The 16,108-nt window shown below is 32.1% G+C and overlaps 1 protein-coding gene across 6 annotated transcripts in view; it reads right to left on the bottom strand.

The window, feature by feature from the left end:
- Positions 1-16,108, bottom strand: part of PCDH9 (protocadherin 9) — a 907,179-nt gene that overhangs the window by 583,374 nt on the left and 307,697 nt on the right. For 2 of the 6 annotated variants that reach the window (XM_017523604.2, XM_017523601.2), the window contains exon 3: positions 1,254-1,310. The exons of 2 other annotated variants lie outside the window; for them this stretch is intronic. In XM_017523604.2, the coding sequence (XP_017379093.1) occupies positions 1,254-1,310 (57 nt within the window). Of the gene's footprint in view, positions 1-1,253; positions 1,356-16,108 lie in introns of all 6 variants that reach the window. 2 more of the 6 variants (XM_017523603.2, XM_017523600.2) reach the window with 1 other exon arrangement.

Here is a 16,108-nt window from a genome sequence, read left to right on the forward strand (position 1 = left end):
GTTTCTAAGTATTTGAACCACACAAAGAAAAAGAAATAGAAGAAAAATACATGAAGGAGAATTAGGGATAGAGCTGTCCAAAATATTACTCAATCCTCTTTCAACCTCAACTAACAGTTTATCCAAAAAGAAGTTGCTTTCTAGATTAAGTTTCTGTTAATCAAAGTAGTTTCTTGAATGTACATTACCAGTGGGATTTTTGAAAATGATAGATTCCTTTAGATGGCAAAAGCAATAATTATGGCAAAAATGTTTTTCCTGATAATGATTAAGAGGTTTTAAGGGAATGGAGGGACCTACGCTCTGTAAAAAAACAGAATATACACACAGGCACACACACATACACATACACATATATTACCTCTCTACAATCTATATGTTACAGCTGTAAAATATAGGTGAAACTATATGTATGTTTTAATAATAGTTAACTATTAAACATAAGTTTTTAAAAATAGAAGTCTTCCATTATACAACAATGCAAACATACTTAACACGACTGAACTCTACACTTAAAAATGGCTCAGATAGTAAATTCCATGTTATGTGTTTTTTACCATTACTTTAAAAAATTGCATGAAAGATAATGGATTTCCATACTCAGCCATAGTGAAATAATTGACACTAGAATAGCCCTTCCAACATAAAGAAAAGGAAGAAAACAACTATGGATCTTCTATCTTTTAATGTGGATGAACTAACTTTTTTAAAAAAAAGAAAGTAATGGCTTTTAAGTTCAAGAATACAAGGAAATAAAAGATCAAACTGAGAAAAAGTAATAAAAAATAAAATGGTTAATTAAAATTGAAATTTAACTGGTTCATATTCAGCAGCAATGTCTTCTTTTTATTTTTCTTGAGTATGAGAGATGAATCAAATCAATCTTTCAAAATAGATGTGCCTTTCTTTTAGTTCAATTAATAAACACGAATCAATCCAGAACATCCCGCTTTAAAAGAAAGTTGCTCATTACTTTCTTTAAAATAGGTAAAAATCGACACTTTTTATTCAATGTTACAAACATTATGTTTAAGAGTTGGACCATTATCCAACAGAAAAAATATATATATTGCTGGAATTTTGTTCTAAAATTATTTACTTAGAATTATTTTCAAAAGCATTAGTATAAAAATGTGACCACAGAAGAGATGGGTAAAGAAAATAATAATATTAGTTAAGATAGAGCATTTAAAATCACGAGGAAAATGAAAATTGCTCAGTACTAACATGGTCTCTATAGATATATGGCATACCTCGTAATGGCTTTCTTCATTCTCCTGAATGTGGAAACCCGCGGAGCTGGGACATTTCTGAGGAGTGACAGGAATATTGTCACTTTTGCTGTGTGAGTTACACTGAAAGAGATTACCAAATAATTGTGACAAACTACTCCACATTTAGAGTGTCCATTGAGAGACATGGTTGTTTGCTATGAGCCTAATAAAGGAATACCATTTGAGCTAACAAGGGTCTATACCCAGAGATACATGCATTAAGATTGCATCTTTATCACAAATATTTTTTTAATTGTCCCAGGATAAACCAATTGTTGAAATGCTTTTACTAAAACTAAGGAAGTATAAGATCTAGTAATTTTATTTTTATCTTTTTTTAGGCAATATTTATTTACTACATTTATGATTTCAGTAGCTATAACTTAAATGGTGATATTTGAGTGAGATATTATTTAAGTTTTTGATATTTATTATACACATACTAACCTGTGATATAGATATTAACTATCTCCACTTATGGAAGAAGAGACTGAAGCACAATTCCTCCCCCAACAAAGTTATGCTGTTGCCTAGCCTTTCTGGAACCATTCCCCATATCCTTATCTGCTACATGAACTACCTTTATAAGTGATACATTTGAAATAGATAAAACTGAAAAAACAGAAGTTTAGTGTCTTAAAATACTAGTTGAATTATTTCTATACTAAATAGAAAGCATTTTTCTTAAAACAAAAAGGTAGCCAAATAATTTACCTGGAAATTGATATGAATTACAGAACATAAGATACTACATTATGGCTTTCCTTTTTCTCTGAAAATATTAAAATGACAGTTTTCAATATTTCTCACACAAGTTTTTCATGTGAAAATAAGACATTTTCCACTTCCTGTTTTCTTCTTTTCTAAATCTTAGATTCAAAGCAAGGAATATTTATAAGTATTGCTGCTTGGCCATTTATTAAACATAACTTTGTAAGTGTTAAGGTTTCTACTTTGATAAAAAGATATTGTTGTGTCTCCAGTAAAGGTTCATCATTGATATATACCCTTTCTTCTTAAACAAAACTATAATATATGCATAGATTTCATGACATTAGGAGCAAAGAGAATATTCTTTTCAAAACTAGTATGCCATGTTTCCTATTCATCAGTGAAATGTTACTTTCATTATCTCAAAGAAAAATCAGTTAGAAAATTATCGTTAGACATTTTTAAAAGCAAATGTGTTTTAGAGTTTTAATATATTGTGTCCACTCTATTTTCTTTTTAAAACTACCATTTTATATATTTAAGCATATGTTAAAGTGCTGGCATTACATTTTGAAGATATCAATTATCTCATTTATTTTTATTTGTTTAAAATGAATAGCTATGTGGCAACTAAGAAGACATGACTTTAAATCAGTATACCCATTACTATAAGCCTTTTTAGATGAAAATATTATTTTACATCTGTTCTCTCTAGAATTTAATTTTAACCCTATTTAAAACTTTGCTCCTCCAGGAATTCTTCATGGGTCATTCAACAAGTGGTGATTGCCATTTTAACCTGTATTTGCAACCTACGTAACTTTTATGTGTAATTTGTAAAATGCTACCTAAGAAGGTAAATTATTTGAATGTTCCTAAGTTTCATTGTTAACTACAAAGTCCCTTCCTCTCCACAGCAGCTTTTTGGCATTCAAAAACAAACAAACCAACCAAAAAAAGAGCACAGACCTTAAAACAGTTATTTTAATCTGTGATGTTCGTAGACATTTTAATCATTCAATTCCTATTCCTAGCCTCTCCACATACCTATTTATGCTGATTAATCACTTTAAAAGATTTAATATATTAAACAGTTTTTCTCCTAAGAAACATTTCCTAATTTTCTCTGGCCCAGCAGTGAGTCTCACCCTGACTGCATATTAGAATCACCTTGGGAGCTTTCTAAAAACTTCAATGACTGAGCCCCACCTCACATCAGTTAAATTGAAGCTCAGACATAAATATTTTCTGGAAATTCTAACGTGCAGCCAGAGTTTAGAATCCTTGGGTTAAGGTTAAAAATTCCTTTCTAGCCCTCAGGAAACTACAGTACATTTTGGCCTCATTCCTATTTCAATCTGATACCTTTCTCCATAGAATTTTTTCTTTCATTAAACAAGGCATTTGGCTTAGTTATCATGATTTTTTTCCTCCAACTTAACCCTTGGCAGTTCATGACAAGGAGTAACTTTGTCACAGTAATATATTAACTAAATAAATTCAAGTAGGTAAACTTGAATTTATACACTGCATAGATAAACAAATAAGCTCATGTTCAACTTCGGGACTCTGACACATGTTCCTACCCATCATATATTGGGTTTTTCTCCCCCATATATTATGAATGTGTCTTAACCTGAAAAAAATCCTATATTTGTAAATACTTTATCCTTTAAATATAAGAACTTATGTATTATCTACAAGGAACCCCCATTGACTGGTATAAAATATAATCAATCCTTTAACAGATTGTTTCATATATGTTCAGTGCCATTTGCTCAAGGATTTGCCCTATAAAAGCAGGACCAGCATTCACTCTATTTTGGGCAGTTTCTACTGTGCCATATCTCCCTTAACGGGTTCATCTATTACTCATTCATTCACTTATTCTCTTCTTATTTTTATTTGATAATCAGACGTTTACTGAGTGCATGTTATGTGTCAGGATTGTACTGGATTATCAAGATATGGCATTTAATATCTGTAATACTCTCACTCTAGCCCTGAAACAATACATAAAACAAATAACCGCCATGATGTGTGAACATGCCACCTGAAAATGTATGTAGACTGCTAAAGGACAGAGAAGACATAAATAGACTCCCAGGTTTGATACATGAATAGAGATTCTCAAGAGATGGACTGATGAGGGAATCATGGTAGCACACATTTGAGACAGAAGAAACTGCATATGCAAAGGCAAGAAGACATGAATTCTCATGAGCCATGAGTAATTTGATAGTTCAAACCTCATCTGCTAAAAATATAAAAATTAGCTGGGTGTGGTAGTGCACACCTGCAATCCCAGCTACTTGGGAGGCTGAGGCATGAGAATCTCTTGAACTTGGGAGGTGGAGGTTGCAGTAAGTCAAGAGTGTACTACTGCACTCCAGCCTGGGCAACAAAAAGAGACTCTGTCTCAAAAAAAAAAAAAGAAGTTTCAAGATTTATCCCACTGAAGAATTTTACTGTTTGCCAAATTTAATATGAATGACTACATATTGAATTACGGGTAAGTTGAATTTGCTAAATCAGATTTATATCGGGGTGCAAATCAAACTTGAGAGGTCTAGAGCTCAATAACAACAACCAGAGTAAATGAACATCACTGAAAGTACATTTGTTGTACACTTTAAAACCAGTTTGTTATTTTCCATCACCTATGATTGTAAGTCTATATTGTAATATGTGAATAAATCTTGCCTCTCCAAAACATCCATTGTAGTTCCTGGGAAAATTATTCACTGCCTGTAGAAATACCTGCTCAAAGTTTTCACATAATCAGGTATTTTTACTCTTTCATTTTTGATACTAATGTTCAAAAAAGCACTTCTAGCCATAAAAAGAGAAAAAGAATCAACAGTAGCAAAAACAACAAAAGTTTTATGAAAGATCTTTTTATGAAAAACACAGCTGTTTCCTTTACTAAAAAGGGGGTGCTTTATATTTTCCACCCAACTGTAACACAGCAATGTGTAATATTATTCTATTACTACCCCTACCTTCTTACAAAATCAGGTTGTTTACTAAAAAGTTTTGCAGTCATTGTAGATGCAATATATTGTACTTTTGTGCCATAGGTTTCATTAAATAACAACACCATTGATTTTAAAACTCCCACCGAAAATGTTATTCCTTCCCATTTTAATAAACAAAGGATTCTTTTCATATAGAATTCTAAAACAGAACATTTGTTTAATAATTCCAAAGAAATTCATATTTGCAGAAAAGAATCTACTTTGAATAATTGTCTAAACTTGGTGTCTTCGACATTTCTCTATCCATTTCTTTAGAGATCCACATGTATTAGGTTTCAAGCACATCCATTCCACTGAAATTGCCCTACTACAATCACCTATGTTTTTCATAAACTGATTCAAATGGAAATTCTCAGTTCTCATCTAATATAACACAACTGATCACTCTCCCTTCTTGTTGCATTTATGTACTGGCCTTCCAGGACACTATACACACATGGCTTTCTTTCTTCTCATGTCCTCTCTCTGGAATCATTTAACTGTTTGTATTGCTGTCAAATAATGTACAGTGATTTGTATTTACCTAGTTGGTTTTGGCTTTTAATTCTAAGAATGATTATTTATTTTGACCCTTTATTTTGTTCCCAATAGACAAATTTATTCCAAAATTAACAGTCTCAAGACCTACAATTTGTATGCAGAACGGTATCACAAAAGAAAGGTACATAGGTACCATAGATTGAAAGTACCCATATCAGAAACATTAAACAAGGCATTTGGCTTAGTTATCATGATTTTTTCCTCCAACTTAACCCTTGGCAGTTCATGACAAGGAGTAACTTTGTCACAGTAATATATTAACTAAGTAGGTAAACTTGAATTTATACACTGCATAGATAAACAAATAAGCTCATGTTCAACTTCGGGACTCTGACACATGTTCCTACCCACTGAATTTTGCAAAGTTCACCTTCCCAGTTCTTCTAGGGCAGCAGGCCTCCTTCAACCCCACTGCAAGTTGGCTGACATCCCTTCAATACTCTCTTGACCCTACAGATAACCCTCATCAATTCCTCTATGTAAGTCCTCTTCTATCCTTCTCGCAACTCCCATTCCAGATCTTTCCAACTAGAGACACCCTTTGTTCCTCCTTCTTGATGTCTCAAAGGTTGGAAATGTCTTCTCTTCTCGCCCAAAAGCACTTCCTTTCCCCATTGTTCCAACAAGCCATTTCATTTTTTAACCAGGTTTGCAGAGAGACTAGCTAGATGGAAGTAGTGACTACTGCTCAATGAACAGTGAGAAGCTGATTGTTGCATGTGGGACTTATGAGAAAACAAAAGCTGATTTTATATAGTCTTCTGGCACAGGCCATTAAATAGACCAGTTGGCTTCCTTCAATTATAGTTGTAAGTGATCAAGTGAAATTAATAGATAAGACATATTTCTTATTGTGTAGTTAGTTGTTGCAAGTGGGTCACTTGTAAAGTGTTTGTATAATATTTACGTCAGTTCACTACCTTATGGTACAATAAAAGGAACCAGTGTGTTCCAAAACAGCTAAGATATAAAGATGCTGTATGTATTAAAAAATCTTAACAGATCTAAGTAAAAAGAAGATTGGGGAAAAAAAAGCTAAAGACGTTAAAGTCTGAAGTAATTCAGTAAGTGGGTTAAGCTGAAGTACCAGATAAAACACGTTTTTTTCCTTTGTTTAGAAATTATCCTTTTATATGCTATTCCAAGATTTAATGGTCTCTATCATAGGCTGGCTGACATTTTTCAAACAATTCTAACAATTTAATAAAATGTGTCGGTGTCATGTACCGTAACCAAAAAATAGCTTTATCCCAGCATTTTATTGCGTAAGTGGTATTTCAGAGCAATCTTTTGCCATAAATATCTTGGTTACTATAAAGTTTTAGAAACTCTGTGCATTGTCCATTTACTGAGAATCTGTGTTCCATTGAGTTTCTGTCTATGTGTGACTTTCAAGGCTTTTCTTAAGAAATTTTGACAAATGCAGAAATAGAGGAGATAGAGATAGAGATAAGAGTTATACTCCAAAAAAAAAAAATAATCATTTAGTTTTGGAGAAGGCACCACTAGGCTGAATTTATTCTCTTCTCAGCAAACTTTTTAATGAAAGTGGAAAGAAAGGCAAAAATAGTTTTTTGTATTCTTATAGAATTTTTGGCAAGGCAATCAAGAATTTAGCAATAGAACTCTATGTCAAACTTATTAAGCAGATTCCCTCAAAATGTGCAATAACAGAACTGACCATTAGATGTGCCAAAGAATATTCAAGGCAGAGGTGCTAGGGCATGGGGGTTTGAACACAATTCTGCTAAATGAATAAATAAAGACAGGCATAAGACCATATATTTTCCCACATCTTGCTATAAATTCCTGCATAAGTAATTACTCTACTTCTATCCACTCTAACTTAATAGAGATAAACTGGATACAATTTCAAGTCATTACTAACCAAGGAGAAACAGAACCAAATCACTTTTATGAGTATCACAAATCGTAGCTGCTTCTGTGCACATTATGTCACTTTTTCTTTAAATGGTTCATGAATGTTATATGAGAGTTTTATGCAACTCTTTTGACCCAGTTGCTATGAGCATGCATTGAAATAAAATTTCCTTAGAAAGTATACTCTAAACACTAATGGTCTACTTTACAATTTTTCCATTGGTCACCTCCTTGTATTATTACCTGGCTGTAAAGTCATTTCACAAGAGCAATAATGCATTGAAAGGTTTTAAATTGCAGGATTACAGGATATATTGCTTGAGCAAAGCTCTATTAGCCAGCTTTGCACATTGCAACTTAATTCTGTATTTTAAATGAGTGGATGCAAGCAATGCAGGACTTTGGAACTTCTCAGACCTTTGAAAGGAAATGCTACATACTTCTGTTCAAACATATTCCAAGAAATACAACAACAGACATTTTTGGGTGCCAGGGTTAATCAGTATTATATTTAAGACAATTGTTTTGCAGTTCATTTCCATTTATTTCATTATTAACTGTGACCGAATCCCTAGGATTTTCCCTGTATGATTATATTTAACTGTATTTACACCTTGAGAAAAACTAAAATGGAAATTTCTGCAACACAGATAAAAGTAGATTGACTAAACAGTTATGAAATTTCAGATATAATGTGAGAGTTCCTGTTTTAAAAGTGTTCGCTAGCAATTTGAGGGGGAACAAATTCTGGATTAAATTGAAAGACTTTGGGGACAGAAAAATAATCAATTGCCTTTGCTAATTCCACTGCTGCATTTTCGTTTTCTCTCTAGGTAATTAGTGTTTCAGAATACACAGTCAATGCCTTTTTTAAACTTTCAAGGAGTTCTGAAATACTACCAAATACATACTGAAGCTAACTTGTTAGAAAACAACAATATTAGTTTATAGAATGTTCCATTAACTGCATATATGAGCCTAAGATGGAGATGAACCTAGAGGTACAGTGATGGGCTCTCCAGTCAGAAAATATTTTCATTCTATATAATGGTGGCCATTTGTGAATTACAATCGTAAGTATGCACACACATACACAAACACACAGACCATGCTTCTGAATACATGTTTTATGTAGATGATTATCTTGTTCATGTGAGTGATTGCATATACTTGTATTCATGGAATATTTATTTTAAAAATCAAGTACTATATTTTTGTAAAATATTTCATTTTTAAATATTTAAATAAATTATACATTATATAATACAAATATTTACTTATAAATTTATAAAAGTGCTGTAAATAAACCATATACATTACTAAGTTAATATATATAACACCTAGCATAAATGCATCCTGGAATTTAGAGTAAAATATTTCTCGCTAAGAATTATAACTACTTTTTGAAATTTCTATGGTTAGAAGAGTTTTAAAAGCCTAAACTGAATATAATTTCTAGTAATGTGGTTATGTTTCTTTATATCATGAAAACTGTTTGACCAAAATAAACCTTTAACATAACGTTAGCCTTGGCTATCTCCATGCCAGTTTTTAGAAACAGTCTGAAAGTCAACCTTCAGCCAATGAAATCAGGTAATAAATTCAGAGATTCAAATCTGGCGTGCTTTAAAGTGAGTTTAAAATTCAAGCTGTGTCAGTTATTTGAATATTGTGTTTTCAAGGCAAATTCTTTAAAAAGTTCACTGGTTTACTATGCGTCTCTTACTGTGTAAAACTTTTTAAAACCAACCCTGAAGCTTGAATTTATAAGAGTATATATCAAGAGATAATGTAGGGGGAGAGACAGAGGGAGTGTATAAGCTTTCATTTTTATATAGTACACTAAAAACAAACAAACAAACCCCACACTCTGAATACATTATTTCACATTGTGTTTTTGCAAGTGGAGTGTTTCATGCTTTGATTTTAAATTCATTTATGCAACTTGTACAGTATCTAAATATGAGAAAAATGTCTCACTATTTAATTACTGATTCAGAGTAAAAAGGATGTTCCAGAATACCCTGGAAATGTGCCACCGACTGTGTTAGGGTATTGGGCTTGAACCTCAGCTCTACCATCATCTGACTTAGTTTCACTGCCATGGTGGCCTTCTCTGTACCATAAGATTAGACCAAAAAATCTCTTCTGCTTATCCAAGCTAAAAATGTAAGATATTATTAGACGTGTTACCTCAAAATTTAAGGTAGATTTTAATTTGCTTGTCAGACGTTTATAAAATGTTGTAAATAAATGATTAGTTGATCTAAATGATTAGTTGTTAAAGGAAATGTATGAAAGATGAAGTTTTACCATGGCTTTAGTTATAATATACATTTGTCTATCTCACTGATATCTTTGAAAATACGTGTTACTCTATTAAAACTAAATTATGATTTTTAATTCTCATTTCCATATATGTTTTATAATTCACAAAGAGAAAAACACCACAATCAAAAGTCTGAAGGTCTGATGTTTGTTGGCTGTACCTCCACTTTCTTTCCAGAAAAAGAATTTGTGCTTCGAATACCTTTTGGAATAGTTTAGAATAAATCAGGCCAAATTAAAGAAACTAATTACAGTGATGTTGGATGGGAACTCTTCAACAAGCCTGAAACCTAACTAGCTGTGAATGTTTAAAAGGCCAGAGTGTTTTTTTAAATCTATTTTTAAAATGAAAGTTCTATATATTTTAAAGAACAAAACCAAAGTATGTGAAAAACATGCTTATTTTCAAGGTCTTAAAAATGTGTCTTATAGGTCTGGGCAAAGAATCCCTGAAGGAATATACTTTAGCAAACAAGGAAATGTCTGTAGATGTAGTCACTGTTAATAGAGTCTGCCTTTTGAATTACTTCCTTTGTCTCCAAGCTTCAAACTAATATAACTTCAGCGAAACTACTTTACTGTTTATCTTTTAATCCTCAGGTCACAGACTGTAACACTTAGAAGACTCTCTGGAATACTAACACTTTTCTGATTTATCCTTGTAAAATTGTTTTCCTGACAAAAAGAGGATGTAAAGAAACCAAAAGAGATTACAGAAACTATACAAAAACCTACTTTTAAAATGTATATTAATAAATATGAAGCATAACTAAGAAACACATTTCATTTATGAAGAAGAAAATGAGAAAATACTATATGATTCTCTACTCAAAAAGCACATTAAATGATGTAACTTTTATGACGATCTCTCAAATAGACACATACATGCATTCATTCATTCAAATACTTTTTAACTTTGTTAAAAATACAAATAAGAAATAATTTTGTCTTCAAAGAGTTGATAGTGTACAGAAGTTCATTTTGATCAATGCCACATCCCACAGATATATTCAGCAACATACATATCATTTTAGAAAATTAAAGATGGTGGTGAAATAAGAATAAAATCTGAAAACAATAGATAGTGGTATTCTAAAATGTGTGTGTGTGTGTGTGTGTGTGTGTGTGTGTGTGTGTGTGTTTCCTCCAGTGTTCTTCAGAAGAATACAGAATGATATCTCTTTGTTGGAGAACAATGTATTTTTGTCTTAAAATGATATTAAAACAAATACATTTATTTCAAGTAAGGATTATTATTTAAGTTCATAGTAGTTTTCTATGATATGGAAGTGAGGGGCAATATTTAAACATGATTAAACAATATATAAAGAACATTTTATAAAACATTTATTTGAATAATGATACTGATAACAGCAATCCACTTCAAACTGAAAATAATAATTCAGGAAAATAATTTTGGAAAAGCAATATATACATTCTAATAAACTTAGGAAAAGCAATATATAAAGTGTGATTATTTATTGAAGCATGCCTTTTATTAGCATGTTTGTATTAGCATTCTGTTACAATTCTAAGCTGTTTTATGAAAGGTTTTTATTCAACCTTACATGATAAGGATCTAACAAGACCAAGTGAACTTTTTCACTTCCCTTCAATGAAGTAAAAGAAAACATGTTGCTAGACCACTGGCACAGTATTTTCTTCTTATCATTTGATTACCAGGAGACCCAAGATAAACAGAGAATGAGACCATGAACACTAATTTATGTTGGTGTTCTTATATCACTATGGTAAGATGCTGTTTAAAGTAATCCTACAATCCAGAATATTTTGCAATCACCCAAACAGCTATAGATTATGTAAAATATATATACATAACTTTATTCAGCTTATAAAGAGTAGGAGTTTGTGGGGTGTTTATGTGTGTGCAGCAAAATAGAAGAAAGCAGCAGCAAAAGGTAGCTGGCTTCCTTGGAAACGCAACATGAAAAGAAACAGGAAATCAGTGTAAATATGATTCATCCTCCTGACACTGAGCTCAGTAGCTCTGAATCCCTCTTTGCCTTTCTTTTAGCCCTAGCTCTTTTTAAGTTCTATTAGGTCTTTTTCTCTTTCCCCTCCGGGGCACAGAAACTCTGAGCTTGGAAACAGAGCTTGAAAATTATGCTTGCAAGTAAGAATTTGTAGCAATTCCCTTCCCTTTGGGTGACTTCAATATCTGGTAGACTCATGGAATATTAGAGTTGAAAGGGACTTTACAGATTTTTTTCTCACCTCTAGTATAGATGAGGAAATGAAAGCATAAAGACTAACTTATCTGAGATGAAATATTCAGAGATCAATGAATAATGTATTTTATTTTATTTAGATGACATAGGGTAAAAATTATCAGAATTCCTTTTAAGATAATTGAAGCAAAGACAAATTTAGATATATTCTCAATCGTGTATTTTAAATTATATGTTGACATCCTTTTAAAAGGACCTTCTACCTCTACTCAATATTTCTGACAAGTCACTCAGACCAGTGCTATGCAAAAGGCTAATAACAAATAGAAATAGACTAGATTTAGACCACTATCTCATTCAATCCAGATGGCCATTATTAGGGAGAAAAAAAACCTCCCTGGATGATACTTTTAACGAAATCTGAAAAAAAACTATCTGCTTAACTCAATATTCAAATGGATTCATAAAACACACCTCTCATTTAGGTCAAAATATCTGTTCACAATCTGTGAGATCAAAAGGGCTAATTGGATATTCTAGAAGATCAGCTAAAAAGGAGGATCTGATGAGTTTAAAATCAAATACTCTGATAAAAGCTATCAAAATATAAGTCTGAGTGTAAGAACTGTATATGTAGTTGTGTTAATGGTTGACTGTGATCAAGGCTTGACTGAACTTGACCAACCTGTGCTTTGTGTTTTTAAGCTAATGCCATTGTACATATCTTTTTTAAACTACAGAATATGATTTCCATTCCTTTTTCCTAGTGACGTCTGTAAAGCATGAAGAAGTAGAGACATTTGTTTATCATCTTATTAAAATAAAGAGCTAAACACAATAAGGGAAGCTTAACTAAGGAAGGAAAACCCATATGCACACATACACACATACATCTAATAAAGTATGCATTCAGCAAATATTTACAAACTTTTAAGCAATAGAAAGTACATACAACAGATAACAAAACCTTATTTTCTGCTGCTCATTAAACTGAAACTACTTGCAAATGAAGTTTTCTTATAAAATAGTCTTTCCCTATTTTCACTTATTTCAATTGCCTATTCATACATTGAACATCAGCTAATAAAACACACTTCACTGTTGAAACCTTTTTCTACTCATTTGATGCTTTACGTTGATTTCAAGTTAGACAAAGCCACAACTTTTGCTCATTTATTTTTTATGTATAAAGGAGCATACATTTTTAAATGACCTGCCATGAAACTGGGCCTTTGAGAATATGCCACTTATAAAATTGGTACACACTTGGCCTTACATATATTTTACTGATGCTGGATATTAAGGGCTAAAATTATCCTTTCCATTTTTCCCATCTTTGAGAAGCCTAAGCCAATGACTCACCATATTCTAGAAACATTTTATATTTCAAATCCTTTTTGAAGCTCAACCACTAATGAGTTATTTGATTATCATAATCAGAAACACTAATCACTATAGTCTTGATGAAAATTCAGACATTATCTCAAGAGGACTCTGTTCGAATAAATGTGTTGACATGCTATTTGTTTTTATGATAGTTATTCAGTGATTCAGTGTAAAATAAGTTTATGGAAAAAAAGTGGCAAATAGTTGGTGTGAGAATCTGATACAAATAGAACATATGCAAGACAGAATCTGCCGTAAGTTTTATTTTAAATCTACTAAAAGATAAAAGAGATACATGAATATTCCCTTACTAAAATGCTTCAGAGTAATAATTCTCTTTATTTATATAAACAGTTCTACAAGTTTAGGGTGTCATGTTTTCACTTTAACAACATGTGTGTGATAAACTATTACCGACAGCTCACTCTGCTACACCCAATTCCCCTGAAGAGACATCCCTAAGTAAAGGACATAATCACCTCTCTTTCATTCCTTCTCCAGTGCAGAACTGGTACATTAGGAAAATGGTGTGGTCCAGATATCCCGATAAGCAAAATTGGGGCTGACTGACCTGTATCATGAACTATTTATGGCTATGTTTAAAGATGAGTGGCTCCTCCCCAGTGATTTTGTGAACATTTAAGCAAAGAGAAAAAGAAGAGGGTCTCAACTGGTGATTGATATTGAAATTGAGAGGCTAGAGTATAAAAGGATCCAGCTGCAGCCACACGCACATTGTGAAGATAAAGTCTAAAGTAAACAGATGTTTTGAGTAATGTACAGGTATAACATAGAGAAGAAGGGAGAGGGGAGAGGAAAAAAGGGAGAGAGGGGCACAGAGAGAAATTGCCTTACTCATTTTTCCCCCACTTTACATAAGGACTCAAATGTTCATTTTTTTTCTCCTTGGTTTCCATGAGATCTCTATTTTAATTTAGGTAGTATAAGTGAATTTTTGCTTCTTATAAACAGAAGTGTCTTCATCATTAACTTTTATAATTGTAACATTATACATTATTAAGACTACCTTTTTAAACTGGTAGGAAAGTTAGCACTTACTATTTTTGATGGTAAGAGCAAGAAAGGGGAAACAAACTTTCAAATTCAGTATTACTTAGGCAAAAATAAAATGAGTGTATCTTAATTTACCATTTAAAGTTTTTAAAATCACAGCAGTAATAATTTTTCCTAATTTTTTCCTCTTGCAAAAAAACAGGTAGAGAAGTAGAGTATGTACTTAAAAATAAAATAGATGACCAACTATTTTTATATTATTATGATAAGGCTAAGTACTCCCAACATATCAAATGCATTTAAATCTAAGTAATAATACAACTTTATTACTTCTTTTGTAGAAGATTTATGAAGATAGTTTTTAATCATGGCAAAATCAATTTACTTATGATTAATTGAACTCTTACTCAGCTTTCGACCTTTTGTTTTCCACGTATTTCTCTCATGATACACTTTGGAAGAAGTATTCCTCACCTTCTATTTTCAACCTACTTAATTCCCAGTTATGACTCAGCTTTGCTAACACTTCACAAAAATTACTCTTGGATAGCCATCATTCCTTTTTCTTCCAGAATGCTAACTTCTCCTCTCCTGTTCATGTCTGTTCATTTCAGTATCCTTTACTGTTCCTTTCCCACTGGAAACATCCTTCATATGGTGTTTCTCAAGTCTGTGTTATTGGTTATCTTATCTTCTCACTATTTGATATTTATCTCGGGAATTTCATACAATTCTGTGCATTCAGTTATCTCCTATATACTTCTGAATGATGATGTCCAAAGTTACTGCTTCAGAAACAATTGTTCTATGCTTTATCCCAAACAAACAAAATATTTTTTGCTAAATATTTTAGTGAGATTTATTTAGGCATCTTAAAACAAACTTGTCCAAAGCTCAAGCTTACACTTTCCTTACTTAATCCTCTTTTCCTTTGGCATCCAAAGCAAATCTAACTTCTTTAACATTCATTAATCTGTATGCTAATTGTGTGCATTTTTGTGTCTATTTCTTCCTTGATGACTGCAGTGTTGTGCACGGTGCCTGGCAGGTAACAGGTTCTTAAGAATGTTTTTAGATAAGCTCAGTATTTTCAATTTCAAATTCTGCTGTGGAACCACACATTACATTGCCATTCACAAAGCTACAAAAATTTGCTATAGCTAATTGGAAAAACTGAATACTTGGGATGGTTTAGTTCAGGGAGTTTGCAGGAAGGCGTAGTCATCAGAGTTTTGTAATAAGAAAAAGCTACTGTATTCACTGTAAAACCATGAGCAAGTGATAAAACACTTAGGCCTCAATCTCCCTTTGGGGATTAAAAACCCCTCTTCTGCCAGTCAAGGAAGGTGGGCAAGAAGCTGAAATGAGATAATTCGATGTGAAATAATAATTAGAAAACTGTGAGGGACTAAACAAAGTCAGTTTCTTTTAATATTAAAATTTAAAATTATATATAATATGTTCTTACTATTCCTTATTAAGTTTTAAAACTATTGTGATGTTCAGTTTTCAAAATAGAAGACTACGGGAATATTGTTTTTAACATCCTTACATTCTTGAAAAGTATCCATGTAAGTGATATGTGATATCGTTCACCCCTACAATAACCTGAATAATATGCTGTTGGTTCCCTGTATAGATACTATTCCAAGAATAAGCACTAGCATACTATTGTTCAGAAAAACTGATACTTGATATCTAAATACTGTTTGCATTTACATCTAAGAGATATGCCTTAATAAACCCA

This window comes from Cebus imitator, unplaced genomic scaffold (assembly GCF_001604975.1).
Source record: "Cebus imitator isolate Cc_AM_T3 unplaced genomic scaffold, Cebus_imitator-1.0 Scaffold29, whole genome shotgun sequence".
Lineage (NCBI taxonomy): Eukaryota > Metazoa > Chordata > Mammalia > Primates > Cebidae > Cebus > Cebus imitator.